The sequence below is a fragment of the Coregonus lavaretus genome (assembly GCF_964263955.1).
Source record: "Coregonus lavaretus genome assembly, contig: HAP1_SCAFFOLD_1141, whole genome shotgun sequence".
Lineage (NCBI taxonomy): Eukaryota > Metazoa > Chordata > Actinopteri > Salmoniformes > Salmonidae > Coregonus > Coregonus lavaretus.
In genome coordinates this window covers 129,856-148,434 of record NW_028162962.1, presented here as the reverse complement: position 1 = coordinate 148,434, position 18,579 = coordinate 129,856, and the positions used below count along the sequence as shown (strand labels likewise).

Below are 18,579 nucleotides of genomic sequence, written 5' to 3'. Positions count from 1 at the left end.
GATCTGAATGGCCTTCCTCTGGCTGAAGCCACAGGGCCAGGAGGATCCTGGGCACCAGCTCCACCACCACCTGGGATGGGCTGAGCAGGTTGCTACAGGGCTTATTGGACAGCTTGTCCTGAATGCTCCTCACAGCTCTCTCCATGATGATGTGGACCTTGGGGTCGCTGAAATCAACAAAAAGCAGCAGAGAAAGCTAAACAATGTGCAATGTTCACACAGAGAACACTGCCCTAGTTTTTTTCTGCATAGCTCCAGATGTGTAGATGAATGGAGCAAGCCGTATGCGGGGCAGTACATGGAACTCACATGTCAGCGCCAGCTGGAGAGGTGGGGTGCATAGAGCGGCGGAGCTTGCAGACAGCCTTGTGCTCCATGTCAATCATTTTTAGGCAGGTGTTTACTTCCCAGGTCTGCCGTAGGAAACAGGAAGTCCCATTAGTGTAATTTCACAACAGATATATTCTGCTGTACTAACTAGTTGTTGAAAGGCTAGAAAAGAGCTCACTGACTGATAGTCTAAGTCTCTAACTCTCATTCTCTTACCAGCCGAGCGAGTTCGTTCCCCTCCTCCAGGGTTTCCTTCCACACCCTTCAAATAAAACACAAAGCATTTCAACTTTCCTGGCTTCCTATTTATCTGTTGTTTATTTTACCCACACCTCCTGGAGTGCTGCTGGTGACAGAGAATGGCAGTGAAGGTGAGAGCTGACGTGGTACTCACCTCTCCCTAAGGGATTTTTTGCCCTGAGACACCAGCCAGTCGCTCATGTGCTCCATGGTGACATGGGGCGAGACCTGGCCTCGACTCTGGAGCAGCAGATAGTGGACCATGAGCTTCTTCTGCAAGATGAGGTAAGGTGTGAGACCGTGCCACTAAAGACCATATAATGTGCTTTCAGAAGGGCCTCTCGTAACATTTCACAACTGCTCATGTCTCACAATTTGCAAGTGATATTAAGAACTCTTATGACCATCTTCTCTAAACTGTCTTGAAATAAAACTCTTGTTTTGGGATTAAATCTATCTCTTTCTTTCTGTGGTTACTGTTTTTGTGGGATGAATCTTACCTGTTTATTGTAATATGCTTCCTCCCAGCAGGCCTGCAGAGTCTGAAAATAAAGGCTGCTTCTACAGAATTCCTTTGAAGATAATTAAAATAAGTATGCTTTATTAGGTACATTATGCACAGGCATTTACAGTATGCCAAAAGGAATATCTCCTAAAATTACCTTAGTGGGACCATAAGTGAACTCAGGAATGCTCCCAATCCTATCCATGGTCAGAGGGGGACGAAATGCAGCGCTATAAATATACGGGATGCTCTAGAGATAACAGGAATTACTTAAAGTCGCGAATGATCAATGCCTGTGGAATCGTCCAATTTGCTGCGCTGAGAATTGAGTTGTAGGCGATATTTGGTTATGTTTGGCGCAACATACATGTTTACATTCTATTGCCATGGAGAAATTGAGTTTCTAGAACCTGTTTTCTTCTATATCTTTATTTCGTGAAAGATTAAGATCTTTATTTTGTCATAATGTGTATATGAGGACGTTGGAGCCCGTTCCGATTCATGACGCGGTTATCCAGGTGCAAGTTGCATAGACCTACTAATCAAACCTTGGCTTACAAGTTAAATTAAATTAGTATATATGCCTATACAAATCTATTGACCACATCCATTTAAATCAATGATTGTCAATTGAAAATCTGGTTGTTGTGTTATCCTGTTGTGCGTGTCAGGTGTCCTCTTAAGCACGTTATTCCAATATTTCCTAGAATTGACGCAGGTTACACTTTTGCAAAACTACTCGGTTAAAAATAAGAGCATGAATGACAATAAAGGTATGACTTGAATTATATGTGTAGTAGTGTGATGTTGTTCCCCTAGATTATGCACCAAATTGCACACAAGGACAGTTCAAGTAGGCCAGGTCAAGAGGGGATGTTAAAAAGTTAATAATAATAGTAATTCAATGTGGTTTCTTTATTTAATTACAGCTCCATAGCTAATGTTATTTTTTGGTGTACAAACATTTTTATGTATCTATATTGTTAATACACCTAATTGTAAAAGTTGTGTATATTTTGGTTTGGTCCATCGCGGGTTATCTGTATTTATGTACCCTCTTATTGTTCTCTTTTGCCTGACCTTCAACTAGCAAGGTATGTTGTCCTTGGCGCCGTAATTTGTCGATATAAAACTGTGGTAAAGTTACACAAAGTGCTGTTACGCAACTACAGGTTTTGTTACAATGTGGACAATATAAAGATGTATGTTAACAACTTTCACCGAGCTCGCTAATTAGGGTACCTATTGTAACTCGGGAGTATTTGGGGCAGTGTTTGAGTGAGTGTCTATGTGCTCACGCAGGTGCCCGAGAGCTGTGGCTGCACCAAGGGCTAAACTATTGTGTGTTGTCTCTTCGTGTACAGGTATGTCATTTATTTTGTCAGAATTATGTTGTATATCATTTTACTTGTATTGTATAGTGTGTTGTTAGGCACTGAATGTGTGCATGCAGCACCTGTTCTCTTTTGCCTGACCTTCAACTAGCAAGGTGCCCGAGAGCTGTGGCTGCACCAAGAGCTAACATATTGTGTGTTGTCTCTTCGTGTGCAGGTCGAATAAAAATTATCCAACCATCAGAATTCCAGTTGTGGCAGTGTCCTAATTACGTGACCTGCCGACTGGTCAGCTCAAGCCGACCGCCGGAGCTGTGCATGTGGATGAGGTGCACGACATGCGCATGTGAATTTGTTGATGGTTTACTGTAAGTGAATATATACTGTAAACAGTGAAAGTGAATGTAGCATATTCATTAGATACAGGTATTCGTGCTTATTTGTATGTTTTGGATGAATTTGTTTATTGCATTTTTTGGGGGGGGTATTTGAATGCACTAAATGCACCCGTGTTATGCTGGGGATTTTAGTGTGGGTAGAGGGAGGGGTGTCCTTCCATTTACACCAATTGTACAGTCAGCTCCTGGGAGTAGAGCGTTTGCTAGTCCTGAGTTTGCAAGCACTGGGAGGGGTAGGCTGTTTGTTCCACCTGACCAGGGTATCCCACCTCTGTCTTTTGATGTACCATCATCCACAGTACTCGGTGATAATGGGACGCCTCCGAGTCAGCTTAGTGACCTTATTAAGCAGATTGGTTCAGAGATAGGAGAATCTATCAGAGCGAGTTTACTGCAGCCTGGGGTTTCAAGTCTTTCTCCTGCCCGTCCCCCTCACCAACCCCAGCAGTTTCCCCTGCCTGAGCAGTGTGGGTCAACCTTTATTGATGCGTCCAAGCTGAATCTGGTTGTGAAGTCAGATGTTAGTGCTCCACCTCTTTTTAGGGGTGATGGCTCAGATAAGTACTCTGTCCTGGAGTGGGAGGAGTTAATGGAAGTCTACCTAGAGAAGAGGGGTTACACTGGGTCTGGGAATGAGATGAGGATTCCTAGTCAATGAACTTGTCATAAATCAACATAGGATAGGCCCTCTTCCCCCCCCCCCCCCCCACAAGACTCATATATATATATATATATATATATATATATATATATATAGGAAATGTAAGCAAGGGTTGAGCTTCTTCAGTTTGTGTCACAAAGTGGATAAGTTTCTGTGTCCCTTTCAGAGTGAGTGACACATTTACTTTATATAGTGTACCAAGAGTTGTTCCCTCGCTTACGGCCATACCAGCCTGAATACGCCCGATCTCGTCCGATCTCGGAAGCTAAGCAGGGTTGGGCCTGGTTAGTACTTGGATGGGAGACCGCCTGGGAATACCAGGTGCTGTAAGCTTTTTGTCCCAGTAGAGCGTGCTCTTGTGTCATGGAGCAACTGCCTTTTATTTATCACCCTAATAATATCATGGATTGTTATTGGACTAAATGCAGTTTGTGTGCTGCCCTGCCCTGCCCTGATCAAATCAAATAATGGACAGTGCGTTTCCCTCAAAATATAGGCAGTACATGCAATCTTAGTTTTTAGTCTAGGAGACAGTCAATGTCTGTAGTCCATTAGGGCACTATAAAATCCCTTCAATGTTTTGCCTGATTCCGTTAATTCCCAAGTTCCCTTTTCTCCGTTTAGATTTCCCCGTTGACCGTTTGTCCCTGTTTTGGCAGGTTTTCGCTCTCAAAAGTACACCTTTTTAATAGCAAAACAGCACAATTGGATGTTCTATGTCCACAACAATGTTTAAACCCTATCAGGTGACCATTTGTGAGGTCTGGGAAAAATGTAAGACATTTAGATTTTGGGGTGTAGTTACCCTTAAATGCAAGCGTGCACCAGGAAGAGACCTTTGTTTGGTTAAGCGGTGTTGCTGTAGAACAAATGGCCACTGGAGTGATGCAAATGATCACGGTATAATTCTGCCAGGCAGGCATAGGCTACTTTGTAGTTAACATTTACTTGCGAAGGTTTTGGGGAAAGCCATTCCTTCCCTACCAGAAGAAGGTTATCATTAGCATCATCGCTAACGGCTACACAAAGTGTAGACATACGCGCGCACCGCACACATGCACACAGACAGGGGCATTCCTGTGCCGTTTCAGAAAGTTCATGGAAATACGAATCACTGATGCATTTTGTTCATGTCTTATGATTGACTTGGGCAAATGAATGTGTTTTCTAACAAGTTGAATAGATTTAGTTGATTTCTTACTAAGTTCAATAAATGTTTGAATATTGTTGAATTTCGGTTTAATGTCTGGATTCCGTGATTCGGTCCGCAACGCTTATTTTATAGGGCCCTAGTCAATGAACTTGTCATAAATCAACATAGGATAACGATATTATAACCGCGATTGATAATAGACAGTACTGTGCAGCCGTCTTCATCGACCTGGCCAAGGCTTTCGACTCTGTCAACCACCGCATTCTTATTGGCAGACTAAATAGCCTTGGTTTCTCAAATGACTGCCTCGCCTGGTTCACCAACTACTTCTCAGATAGAGTTCAGTGTGTCAAATCGGAGGGCCTGTTGTCTGGACCTATGGCAGTCTCTATGGGGGTGCCACAGGGTTCAATTCTTGGGCCGACACTTTTCTCCGTGTATATCAATGATGTCGCTCTTGCTGCTGGTGACTCTCAGATCCACCTCTACGCAGACGACACCATTTTGTATACATCTGGCCCTTCATTGGACACTGTGTTAACAAACCTCCAAACGAGCTTCAATGCCATACAACACTCCTTCAGTAGCCTCCAACTGCTCTTAAACACTAGTAAAACTAAATGTATGCTTTTCAATCGAACGCTGCTGGCACCCGCCCTCCCGACTAGAATCACCACTCTCGACGGGTCTGACCTAGAGTATGTGGACAACTACAAATACCTAGGTGTCTGGTTAGACTGTAAACTCTCCTTCCAGACTCACATAAAGAATCTCCAATCCAAAGTTAAATCTAGAATCGGCTTCCTATTTCGCAAACAAAGCCTCCTTCACTCATGCTGCCAAACATGCCCTCGTAAAACTGACTATCCTACCGATCCTTGACTTCGGCGATGTCATTTACAAAATAGCCTCCAACACTCTACTCAGCAAACTGGATGTAGTCTATCACAGTGCCATCCGTTTTGTCTCCAAAGCCCCATACACTACCCACCACTGTGACCTGTACGCTCTTGTTGGCTGGTCCTCACTACATGTTCGTCGTCAAACCCACTGGCTCCAGGCCATCTATAAATCACTGCTAGGCAAATCCCCGCCTTATCTTAGCTCATTGGTCACCATAGCAGCACCCACCCGTAGTCTGCGCTCCAGCAGGTATATCTCACTGGTCATTCCCAAAGCCAACACCTCCTTTGGCCGCCATTCCTTCCAGTTCTCTGCTGCCAATGACTGGAACGAATTGCAAAAATCTCTGAAGCTGGAGACTCTTATCTCCCTCACTAACTTTAAGCATCAGTTGTCAGAGCACCTTACCGATCACTGCACCTGTACACAGCCCATCTGAAATTAGGCCACCCAACTACCTCATCCCTATATTGTTATTTATTTTGCTCTTTTGCACCCCGGTATCTCTATTTGCACATAATCTCTTGCACATCTAGCATTCCAGTGTTAATACTATTGTAATTATTTTGCACTATAGCCTATTTATTGCCTTACCTCCATAACTTGCTACATTTGCACACACTGTATATATATTTTCTGTTGTATTTTTGACTTTATGTTTTTTTACCCCAAATGTAACTCTGTGTTATTTTTATCGCACTGCTTTGCTTTATCTTGGCCAGGTCGCAGTTGTAAATGAGAACTTGTTCTCAACTGGCTTACCTGGTTAAATAAAGGTGAACAATTATTTTTTTTTAAAATAAGTTTGCAAATGTGATGATGCATGGAATGCTTGATATTTTTCATGGAGAAAATTAGCTTCCCCAAACTTGAGAGCAAGACTGGCCTAAACGCGCTAATGTTTTCCTTTGCTAATGTCCGTCCCGCCCCCCTGTCAGCTGTCAGTTTTGTCGATGACCACGTACATAAGACACGCCAATCACCGACACCTGAAGTTCCATGACCATCACAGCCCTAGTTGTATGCTTGAGTTTGTTCAGAGGAGGCTTTGAATAAAATCCGATCTGAGTGTGAAATGCCTTACTGAGGGTAAATGGAAGCTCCTCTTGTGCCCGGCTCAGCCTTATACAGTTTAAGGTACTTTACCGTATCCATTTCAGTAAGGCCAGATTGTCCAAATTCTACCCAAATATTGATGGTACATGTGACAGGTGTAAAAGCTCCTTGGCGGACTTGACCCACATGTTCTGGTCCTGTCCCCGTCTGGCAGATTATTTGTCCACTATTTAAAACCCTTTCTGAAGCATTTGATATAAAGTTGCAGCCTAGTGCAGAAATTGCTATTTTTGGAGTACCAAACAACAATCCTTCTCTGACCAATAGACAGCTAGATGCCATTGCCTTTGCCTCCATGTTAGCCCGCAGAAGGATTTTATTGGATTGGAAATCTATCAATCCTCCCTTAGCCTCTCTTTGGCTCAAAGATCTGAAGCTGTTCCTAAAATGAGAAAAAATGAAGTTACCATTCGAGGGTCAACCAACTCATTTTATTCCTCCTGGGACCCGATGATATCCTATTTTGAACGTACTCTTGGCCCCACCTTGAGATTACTGCTATATAGGCCTATAAAATCACTTAATCACCTGAAATTGTTAGGCTATTACATTTTTGCTTGAAGTAACGTTGTTGTATACTTTTGTTTTGTTTTCTGACATGTAACTCAATTACTTTCCCTTTCTTTTTAAATGTGTTTGGAGGCATTCTGGGGGGAGGGGGAGGTCAAAGGGGGACTAAAAGGGGAGAAATGTACCATGTCTTTACATGTTATCTTTCATTCATTGTGAATACAAAATATATAATTTTAAAGGGAAGGCTTTGAAGCCAGATTTAGCGGATTTTGCTGTTTAGTTTTCCTCAACCTGTGTTTTGTTTCTCTCTCCTCTCCCTGTTAGATGGTGAGGCTGCTTCTCTCCAGAGGAGCCAACATTAATGCCTTTGACAAGAAGGATCGCCGAGCAATCCACTGGGCTGCTTACATGGGTGATGAGTTTACCACATCATTTACATTCTGACTAATGTCCTTTATACCAATGAATGAATGAATGAATGGACTGTGTGTTAGTCTCACAGCTCAGCTGTATGAGCCACGTCTAGTGTGTTATTATGTCAGAATCATGTACTAAGTAGGTTGATTAGATGTTTTCAGTTGTACTAACATGATGTAGGTGTTGCTTATGGTGCTGTGTACCACTGTAAACTAATCTATCTCTCCCTCTCTCTGCCTATCTCTCTGTGTTTGTATCTCTGTTTCTCTCTTAACCCCCTTACTATCTCCCTCCCCTTCTCTCTCTCGCTCTCTCTCTCTCTCTCTCTCTCTCTCTCTCTCTCTCTCTCTCTCTCTCTCTCTCTCTCTCTCTCTCTCTCAATCGCCATCTCTCTCTCTCTCTCTCTCTCTCTCTCTCTCTCTCTCTCTCTCTCTCTCTCTCTCTCTCTCTCTCTCTCTCTCTCTCTCTCTCTCTCTCTCTCTCTCTCTCTCTCTATTTATCCCTCCCCCTCTCTCTCTACCATAGGGCACATTGAGGTGGTGAAACTGCTGGCCTCTCATGGATCAGAGGTGTCCTGTAAAGACAAGAAGGCCTACACCCCTCTCCACTCTGCAGCCTCCAGTGGAATGATCAGTGTGGTCAAGTACCTCCTGGACCTTGGAGTGGATGTGAGTCAACACGCATTCAAATGTGTAGTCACTGTTCAATTACAACTCAATGAAAATACAGAGCTCTAGTGGGTTGGCGAATGATTTCCTTTCAAGTAATGAAGAGATGGAGGTTGGAGCCAGTGTTTTGGGCCAGGGGGTTTTCAGAACCAAGTGACCTGATCAGGAATGTATTGTTTTGTCCCCCCCCCCCCCCCCCTCTCTCTCTCCACTCTTTTCCCTCCCTTGCTCCCTCCAGATAAATGAGCCCAATGGTTACGGTAACACCCCCCTCCACGTGGCATGCTACAACGGGCAGGACGTGGTGGTGAATGAGCTGATCGAGTGCGGCGCCAACGTGAACCAGGTGAACGAGAAGGGTTTCGCCCCACTCCACTTCACGGCCGCCTTGCGCCATGGGGCGCTCTGCCTGGAGCTGCTGGTGGGCAACGGGGCCCTCGTCAACATCAAGGTGAGGAGACCGGATGACCAACACTGTGTCTGAACTAAATAACACCCTATTCCCTATGTAGTGCACTACTTTTGACCAGGGGCCCATAGAGCAAGGAGCCGTGGTGACACTGGCTGTGTCCCAAATGGCACCCTGTTCCCTTTATAAGTACACTACTTTGGTTCAAAAAGTAGTTCACTATGAAGAGAATAGGGTGCCATTTGGGACGCACACACTGACGCAGCACATGGCTTAGTATTTGGCCCTGGTCTACATTCAAATACCAATGGAATAGGCCTAACAATGCAAACTAAATGCCATCAAGCGCTCCTCCAATACGTGTTTGATTTTGCCTGTGGTCAGCAGCACAGACTGCCGTGTGAACCATCTTTGTCTTTCTATCTGCAGAGTAAAGATGGAAAGACCCCCCTCCACATGACGGCCATCCACGGACGCTTCTCCAGATCTCAAGCCATCATCCAGAATGGTGAGTCGCTGTGAATGCTCTCAACTGAATATATATGAACCAGTAGGCTCTTCAGCATTGTCTTTTGTCTTCAAACCATGATTCACTGGCACAGAGCAATGTTACTTGCAATGTGGTTGAACATGAAGCTTCATGAGGCCTCTAGGGTCAAGTGGTTGACGTGTGTGTGTGTCTGTGTGTGTGTCTGTGTGTGTGTGTGTGTGTGTCTGTGTGTGTGTGTCTGTGTGTGTGTGTGTTCTGTAGGTGCTGAGATCGACTGTGAAGAAAATAATGGAAACACACCCCTGCACATCTCTGCTCGCTACGGCCACGAGTTACTCATCAATACACTCATCACGAACGGAGCTGACACAGCCAAGTGAGAACACACACACACACAGTTTCCAGCAATAATGCAACATGCATCTGCAATTCTGTCATTGACCGAATTCCCGCTTGGAGACTATGCTCAACACATTGTGGTGTGTGGGGGGTTGAAAGACAGGGCATTGCAGCATGCTGATGTGTTGATCTGCTGTGGGGTTTAATGAGGACTGTGATGTGGTGCTGTTTCCAATCTTAGCTGAATCAACTGTAAGTCACTCTGGATAAGAGTGTCTGCTTAAAGTCTAAAATGTAAAAATGTGTTGCAGGCGAGGCGTCCATGGGATGTTCCGCCTCCACCTGGCTGCTCTCAGTGGGTTCTCTGACTGCTGTCGGAAGCTCCTCTCATCAGGCTTTGATATAGACACCCCTGACGACTTTGGAAGGACCTGTTTACATGCTGCAGCAGCTGGTGGGTGAGTGGACTGGTCCAGGCTTTACACCAAGGAATATTTAGTTCATGAACTGGAAAGCCACCAGAAAGAACAAACACATATTCACACTCTTACATTTCACATTGTTTAGCAGTATAAAAAAATCGTTTAGATCATTAGTGCGGTATCATTTCTGTATAATGTGGTTCCATGCCATGGTGGTATTGACTTGCGCTCTGGTCTAAATTGTCTTTATATCTTCTTGAAAGAGAAGAGAAACCTGCAAACTGCTCTTGCTAGTATCACTTTTTATTATTGCTTTTATTAGCATTATAAAAACAATGATACTAGCAAGAGCAGTGTACGGGTTTCTCTTTTCTTTCAGGTTCTCATTGTTACCATCCACCTGATAGCTCAGATGTGAAAGGGCCTTTCTGAACTTGATATCTTGTTACCATCCACCTGATAGCTCAGATGAACGAGAGCCTTTCTGAACTTGATATCTTGTTACCGTCCACCTGATAGCTCAGATGAACGAGAGCCTTTCTGAACTTGATATCTTGTTACCATCCACCTGATAGCTCAGATGTACGAGAGCCTTTCTGAACTTGATATCTTGTTACCATCCACCTGATAGCTCAGATGTACGAGAGCCTTTCTGAACTTGATATCTTGTTACCATCCACCTGATAGCTCAGATGTACGAGAGCCTTTCTGAACTTGATATCTTGTTACCATCCACCTGATAGCTCAGATGAACGAGAGCCTTTCTGAACTTGATATCTTGTTACCATCCACCTGATAGCTCAGATGTACGAGAGCCTTTCTGAACTTGATATTTTGTTACCATCCACCTGATAGCTCAGATGTACGAGAGCCTTTCTGAACTTGATATCTTGTTACCAGGAACCTGGACTGTCTGAATCTGCTGCTCAACACAGGGGCAGACTTCAACAGAAAGGACAGCTTCGGAAGGTCTGTCTGTGGCATCAAATAACTTTCATATGTGATCTTTATGATAATGGGGAATATAGTATAGGGGCATATAGGAATTATTATGGGAAATATTGGGCGGCAGGTAGCCTAGCGGTTAAGAGCGTGGGGTCAGTAACCGAAAGGTTGCTGGTTCAAATCCCCTAGCTGACTAGGTGAAAAATGTGTCTATGTGCACTGCAGCAAGGCACTTAACCCTAATTGCTCCTGTAAGTCGCACTGGATAAGAGTGTCTGCTAAATGACGTAAATGTAAAATGTAAATGTTATACAGCTCCAATAAGCTGTTTCTGTTGTTGATGTTGAATGGTTTCTGTGCGTTCTTCTAGGAGTCCTCTGCATTATGCGGCAGCCAATTGTAACTACCAGTGTCTGTTTGCCTTGGTGGGGTCTGGGGCCAGTGTGAACGATCTGGATAAAAGGGGTTGCACCCCGCTCCACTACGCTGCTGCCTCCGACACAGACGGAAAGTACGTCTCACACCTCTCTTACTGTTGTGTGTGTTGTGGTGCCATGACCTTTCACATTTCACTGTAGTCTGGAGAGTATGTTGTGGTGCCATGACCTTTCACATTTCACTGTAGTCTGGAGAGTATGTTGTGGTGCCATGACCTTTCACATTTCACTGTAGTCTGGAGAGTATGTTGTGGTGCCATGACCTTTCACATTTCACTGTAGTCTGGAGAGTATGTTGTGGTGCCATGACCTTTCACATTTCACTGTAGTCTGGAGAGTATGTTGTGGTGCCATGACCTTTCACATTTCATTGTAGTCTGGAGAGTGTGTTGTGGTGCCATGACCTTTCACATTTCACTGTAGTCTGGAGAGTATGTTGTGGTGCCATGACCTTTCACATTTCACTGTAGTCTGGAGAGTATGTTGTGGTGCCATGACCTTTCACATTTCACTGTAGTCTGGAGAGTATGTTGTGGTGCCATGACCTTTCACATTTCACTGTAGTCTGGAGAGTATGTTGTGGTGCCATGACCTTTCACATTTCACTGTAGTCTGGAGAGTATGTTGTGGTGCCATGACCTTTCACATTTCACTGTAGTCTGGAGAGTATGTTGTGGTGCCATGACCTTTCACATTTCACTGTAGTCTGGAGAGTATGTTGTGGTGCCATGACCTTTCACATTTCACTGTAGTCTGGAGAGTATGTTGTGGTGCCATGACCTTTCACATTTCACTGTAGTCTGGAGAGTATGTTGTGGTGCCATGACCTTTCACATTTCACTGTAGTCTGGAGAGTATGTTGTGGTGCCATGACCTTTCACATTTCACTGTAGTCTAGAGTATGTTGTTGGTCGTGTTTGAATACATACTAGTGTTAAATCTGCAGTGTGAAAGCTTGGCCACGTCTCCTTTGGGAAAGTGTCTCTGCTTGCTTATCTGTCTGTCTTGATGTTGGTATAATGATTAGTGAACTCTTGACCTCTGACCTCTAGGTGTCTGGAATATTTGCTGCGAAACGACGCTAACCCAGGGATCAGGGACAATCAGGGCTACAACGCAGTCCATTACGCGTCTGCGTACGGACACCGCCTCTGTCTGGAGCTGGTGAGTCAGAACCACAGGGGACTAGACGCCCTGCATTCACAGACCATTTTGTCTGCGTCCCAAATGGCTGTAGGGCCCATAGGGCTCTGGTCAAAAGTAATGCACTATATAGGGAATAGGGTGCCATTTGGGACAGACGTTGATATTCAGTAGGTTTTAAGGTGTGGTTGCATGTTTGTCGTGGCCGCATCGTCACTCTTGATGTTCTTTTTCCAGATTGCAAGTGAAACACCTTTAGATGTGGTAAGTACCAGTTGGTTACTTTTCCTCACACTAGCTTGTTTAAGATACGAATGCAACACCCCAGTATGTCTGCAGGGGCTGGTCACTGAGATTTACAACATGAAACATGCTACTAGACTAACCTTCAAAGTAAATATGTTACAAGTCTAAACTGGCCCGTCCTTGTCTTTCCCCAGCTAATGGAAACCTCAGGGACAGACATCCTGAACGACTCTGATGTCAGAGCTCCCATCAGCCCCCTACACTTAGCTGTGAGTAAAGCCTACCTGCTCCTGTAGGGGTCTCGCCACATGACAAATGGCACCCTATTCCCTATTTAGTGCACTACTTTTGACCAGAGCCTTATGGGCCCAGATCAAAAGTACTGCACTACATGGGAAATAGGGTGCTATCTGGGATGCAGGCATGGTGTTGTTTTTCCACGAAAAGTTGATTGTCCAGACACTCACACACCATGTTCCTATCTGTTCCTGATTAGTGTAAAATACATGCATATTTTGACACGGTGATGATGAGGATGATTTCCTTATTTTGCCATTTGAGTTAATCAACCTCCAACAGAGGAGAAGTAGAGTGTTTCTAAATCTCACGCTTGGCAGGGACCTTCGATGTTGATGCTGGGCGGGAGAAAAAATGGGCACCCGATTTGAGAGACACTGGTCTACTTTAGGGGTCTAGGACTGTTTCTGTTCAGGCATACCACTGGTCTACTATAGGACATTGATTATATTAAGAGTGTATTTCTGTTCAGGCATACCACTGGTCTACTATAGGACATTGATTATATTAGGAGTGTATATCTGTTCAGGCATACCACTGGTCTACTATAGGACATTGATTATATTAGGAGTGTATTTCTGTTCAGGCGTACCACTGGTCTACTATAGGACATTGATTATATTAGGAGTGTATATCTGTTCTGGCATACCACTGGTCTACTATAGGACATTGATTATATTAGGAGTGTATATCTGTTCAGGCATACCACTGGTCTACTATAGGACATTGATTATATTAGGAGTGTATTTCTGTTCAGGCATACCACTGGTCTACTATAGGACATTGATTATATTAGGAGTGTATATCTGTTCAGGCATACCACTGGTCTACTATAGGACATTGATTATATTAGGAGTGTATATCTGTTCAGGCATACCACTGGACTTTGCTTCAGACTGTGTGTTTGTTTCCATTCAGGCGTACCACGGCCACCACCATGCTATGGAGGTCCTGGTTCAGTCTCTGCTGGATCTAGACGTGAGGAACAGCCAGGGGCGCACCCCTCTGGACCTGGCTGCCTTTAAAGGCCATGTGGAGTGTGTTGACGTCCTCATCAACCAGGGAGCCTCCATCCTGGTTAAAGACTTCACCCTGAAGAGGACCCCCATCCACGCTGCAGGTACGCATAGGATATCACGTAAGACCTAGAGATTCTGTAATTCAAAAGTTTTCCTTACCAAGATGGACATTTGTTTGGTCATGTTGCTAGGACGCCAATGTCCACTCTAGGGATATTATATAGCATAGTGTGAAAATGCCCACTACACACTGATCTAAGGTCATTTTTTGTCATTATTGCTGAGGATCTGGGGAGGGTAAGCTGATCCTAGATCAGTGCACAGGGGGACTTCTATCCAGAGCCAGGTACACAGCTAGCAGGTGACAGGCTTCGAGGGCCTCAGCCCCAAAATGTTTTATTATCTGCTGTGTTAACATCATGAGGATGTCATCTACCAATACCACTGTTCTAGAAATCTGTCTGTTCATGTGAAGGTAATAGTCGTCCAGCAATCAGCTCATATCCTCTCTGTTTAGCCTCCTCTAGCTACCAACGGTCAATCATCTCACATTCTTATATCCTCTCTGTTTATCCTCCTCTAGCTACCAACGGTCAATCATCTCACATTCTTATATCCTCTCTGTTTATCCTCCTCTAGCTACCAATGGTCAATCATCTCACATTCTTATATCCTCTCTGTTTATCCTACTCTAGCTACCAACGGTCATTCGGAGTGTTTGCGTTTGCTGATTGGAAATGCTGACCTCCAGAGTGCAGTGGACGTTCAAGACGGGAATGGACAGTAAGTCAATTGGGTTTTGGATACAATTCCTGAAATAAAGAGATTTTGACACTAGTTCTACGTCCCAAATGGCACCCTATGCCCTACTTGGTGCACTACTTTAAACCAGAACCCTATGGGCTCGGGTCAAAAGTAGTGTACCATATAGGGAATAGGTTGCCATTTGGGACTCAGCCTGGTTATTACCAGTTTGTAATATGACCTTGTTGTCTTGTGTATCAGAACCCCTCTGATGCTGTCGGTGCTGAGCGGACACACAGACTGTGTGTACTCACTACTCAACAAGGGAGCCAGCGTAGAAGCCAAAGACAAGTGGGGCAGAACAGCGCTACACAGAGGGGTGAGGAGGAGAGCTGGCTGTATACGCTCACACACAGAAAGAGACGGGGAGGCTCAAATATACATATTATCTTCAGAAAAGTAGTTGTCCATGGGTAGTGGTGTATTCATCCCTGTAGGGGGACCTGCCTCCAGACATCATTTGTAATAATTGATGATTCATTATTATATCATTGATTATTAGTTATTCAAATCCATTCTTGTCTCCCTGCCCTTCCTCCCAGGCGTTGACGGGTCATGAGGAGTGTGTGGAGGCCCTGCTGCAGCACAGCGCCAGCTTCCTGGTTCGGGACTGTAAGGGGCGGACCCCTGTCCACCTGGCGGCGGAATCCGGACACATCGGGGTGCTGGGGGGACTCCTACACGCCGCCCAGTCAGTGGAGACCCTCCCCGTCATCACAGACAACCAGGGCTACACGCCACTACACTGGGCCTGCTACAACGGTACGTACTGGACTAACGGAACACTAGATATTTTCTGATTTTCTCTCTTCAGCACCGTAAACATGTCCCTGAATTAGGCAGGCCATACAACTAGGGGTGTAACTATTCGATTTGTATCACTATTCGTGGTTGTCGATACGATTCAAGGACGATATTGGTTCATTTAGAACGATACGATCCGAAACGATTCAGTGACTTGAAATCGATTCAGTAACCTTTTAGCCAAAAATTCAACCAGTGTGACTGAAATAAATACCTGGATACTGGACAGTGCAGGTGAAGTTTCCTAGATTCCTGTTTCTTGTAAGGACCGCAATGGTGGCTTGATAATTTCTCGCTCGTCGGCTTCTCCTCTGTCGTCCGCCATGCTATGTTTTGTTGTCTTTGCGCCTTTGCGCTGCTGCTGGCGTGGGGCGATGACGTCACGGATAGGCAGACTGAATCGAGTAATGTTTAAAGCCTTTATCATTAAAAGTGCTAAGAAAAAACATCCATATAAAGTCTGACGTGCTTAAATCCAATGGGTTATTTCCTAGAATCGATACAATCGATTTATTACATTTTAAAACGATGTTAGAGTGATATATGTTGTCCAAAAGGCCAACTCACCGAGCACAGATCGATGTAGTTGGATCATAGGAATATAAATCGATACATCGATGTAGTAGATGGATCGTTACACCCCTACATACAACGGTACGTACTGACTAACTGGACTGTAGCTCTGTTCTCTCCTCCATGAAGTGTACACTCATTCACTCCCTCTTGTGGCTTGAAAAGCATTCAATTGGTGTGGACGGAGCCATGTGGGGGAATGAACAAGGCTACAACAGAATTAGGGGTTATGACTCTCAGTGGAGGACCTTACACTGAAACAGGACTTTGTCAGGGATTGACATAGCATATGTTGTAGCTAAAACATATTTTGTGACTTCACCATTGTCAGATGTGTAGCTTTCTCTGAGAGTATTGTTGTGGTCTGCAGCGACGTCATCTTTTTCCGGTATGAATCAATCTTCCACTAGGCCATGACACGTGTGTAGAGGTGCTGCTGGAACAGGAGGTTTTCCACAAGACCGAGGGCAACTCGTTCAGCCCCCTCCACTGTGCTGTGATCAATGACAACGAGGGGGCTGCAGAGATGCTGATTGACACTCTGGGGCCGGCCATTGTCAACGCCACTGACACCAAGAACCGGTAACTACAGCACATGACAAAGTCCTTTTCTTCTGGAGAATAATGTTGTCTTGGGAATAAAATGACCTCTGGGGTTGGATGAGGGATTGTAGATTACTTTTAATACATCTATTAGTGATTTTATATTTCTATGGTATAAACAGGGTTAATTGAACAAACTTGTTTATAACAGTCCTACATGATATCGGTGAAATAAGTTTCCTCTCTCTCCAGGACCCCCCTGCATGCGGCGGCTTTCACGGACCACGTGGAGTGTCTTCAGCTGCTGCTAGGCCACAACGCCCAGGTCAACTCCCCCGATGCCTCCGGGAAGACCTCCCTCATGATGGCTGCTGAGAACGGACAAACCAACGCTGTCGGTACGCAGCCCCCTCTCCTCCGCTTTGCCTCGCCCAGCCGGCTTAAGTTCAACATGTCTGTTTTACATTTTAATAAGTCGCTTCATTTCCTAATTGAGTTTCTTTATGTTTCAGAGCTGTTGGTGAGCAGTGCCAAAGCAGAGCTCACCCTGCAGGATGCAGTCAAGAACACTGCTCTTCATCTGGCCTGCAGTAAGGTGAGCATCCCCACATGAAGATGACGTTCATCTCAACAGTTGGCTCTCTCTGGTTGAAATTTTGGTCTGACATGTTTGACTCTGGTTTTTAAAGGGGCATGAAACCAGTGCTTTGTTGATATTGGAGAAGATTACAGACAGGAACCTCATCAACTCGACTAACGCAGCCTTACAGACGTACGTATGGTTCAGCTGTATTAATTGGGCCAGAAGAATTAGAAGAAGTGCACTATATAGGGAATAGTCTGGCATTTGGGAGGTATCCTCATTTGCTGCTGGCTAATCTGACGGTACTTTCTCCTCAGGCCGTTACACGTTGCAGCCAGAAATGGTCTGACGGTGGTGGTTCAGGAGCTACTAGTGAAGGGTGCTAGCGTGCTAGCAGTCGATGACAATGGTAAGATCCATAACGCTAACACCGTTTTCTTCTGTACTTCTCTTCTCAATGTGTCCACAAATGTTTCTCTCTAGTCCACTGCTTGGTTATTGTCTTAACTTTGTATCTCCTAGCCTGCTGTTATTTCATGTTTTTCACCAAAAGTATTATAGTAAACGGTGATGCTCCTGAAGTGACCCTCTGCTGTTCTGTTTGAACCCCTCAGGTTACACGCCTGCCTTGGCCTGCGCCCCCAACAAAGACGTGGCGGACTGCCTGGCGCTGATCCTGGCCACCATGATGCCCGTGTCCCCCTGCAACCCGGCGCCCAGCCTGTCCTTCAGTGCCATTAACCACTACACCACCAGCCCCTCCAAGAGTGTGACCTTCGACAGCCTGCCCGTGCTGCGCAGCGAGCACAGCTCCTACTGCAGCTTCAACAACATCGGCCACCGCGACCACGATGGAGGCTTCTACAAGGATGAGGAACTCAACGACTCAGACTCAGAGACATACTGAGGGGGGTGGTGGTCGCTGCCCAGGAGGGGAGCCAAGGGCAGGCGGATGGACAGTGAAGTGGGGCAGAGGCCACAAACAAATCCACACATACACACCGTGTCTTAAATCACCACAGCCAGCTTTGGGAGGGCACGAGCCGAGACAGTCCGCACAGGAGCCTTAAGAGTCCTGCAGATGGAGAGAGAGAAATGGAGGGAGGGAGGGAGGGAGAGGGGGAGGCACAACAGGCTGGCTGGCCACACTCATCCTCTCGTACCACCAGGTGTCCTTCCAGCAGATACTGGACTTCAGAGGAACTGCTGCTGCTATACCCCACCTTTACCTTTACCCACAAAGGTCCTAAACGGTAGAAACTGTCCAGCCAACAGACAGACGGACAC

At 45.3% G+C, this 18,579-nt stretch overlaps 1 protein-coding gene across 1 annotated transcript; it reads left to right on the top strand.

The window, feature by feature from the left end:
- Positions 1-2,661: 2,661 nt before the first annotated feature.
- On the top strand, positions 2,662-18,279 carry LOC311118646 (serine/threonine-protein phosphatase 6 regulatory ankyrin repeat subunit A-like). The gene is made up of 22 exons (XM_084193435.1): positions 2,662-2,777; positions 7,478-7,565; positions 8,096-8,238; positions 8,477-8,689; positions 9,077-9,155; positions 9,399-9,513; positions 9,788-9,934; positions 10,799-10,867; positions 11,214-11,354; positions 12,333-12,444; positions 12,661-12,687; positions 12,864-12,938; positions 13,885-14,086; positions 14,681-14,768; positions 14,991-15,108; positions 15,332-15,551; positions 16,577-16,748; positions 16,962-17,107; positions 17,222-17,304; positions 17,399-17,481; positions 17,610-17,701; positions 17,907-18,279. The coding sequence occupies exons 2-22, from the start codon at positions 7,478-7,480 to the stop codon at positions 18,197-18,199; spliced, it is 2,706 nt and encodes a 901-aa protein (XP_084049561.1). The 5' UTR covers positions 2,662-2,777; the 3' UTR covers positions 18,200-18,279.
- Positions 18,280-18,579: the final 300 nt, after the last annotated feature.

Bases quoted from the DNA above. Each gene is read 5' to 3' on its own strand.
- LOC311118646 (XM_084193435.1), top strand. From the start codon at position 7,478: ATGGTGAGGCTGCTTCTCTCCAGAGGAGCCAACATTAATGCCTTTGAC. The intron at 7,566-8,095 runs GTGATGAGTTTA...TCTCTACCATAG, and splicing joins CCACTGGGCTGCTTACATGG to GGCACATTGAGGTGGTGAAA. The intron at 9,514-9,787 runs GTGAGAACACAC...AATGTGTTGCAG, and splicing joins AACGGAGCTGACACAGCCAA to GCGAGGCGTCCATGGGATGT.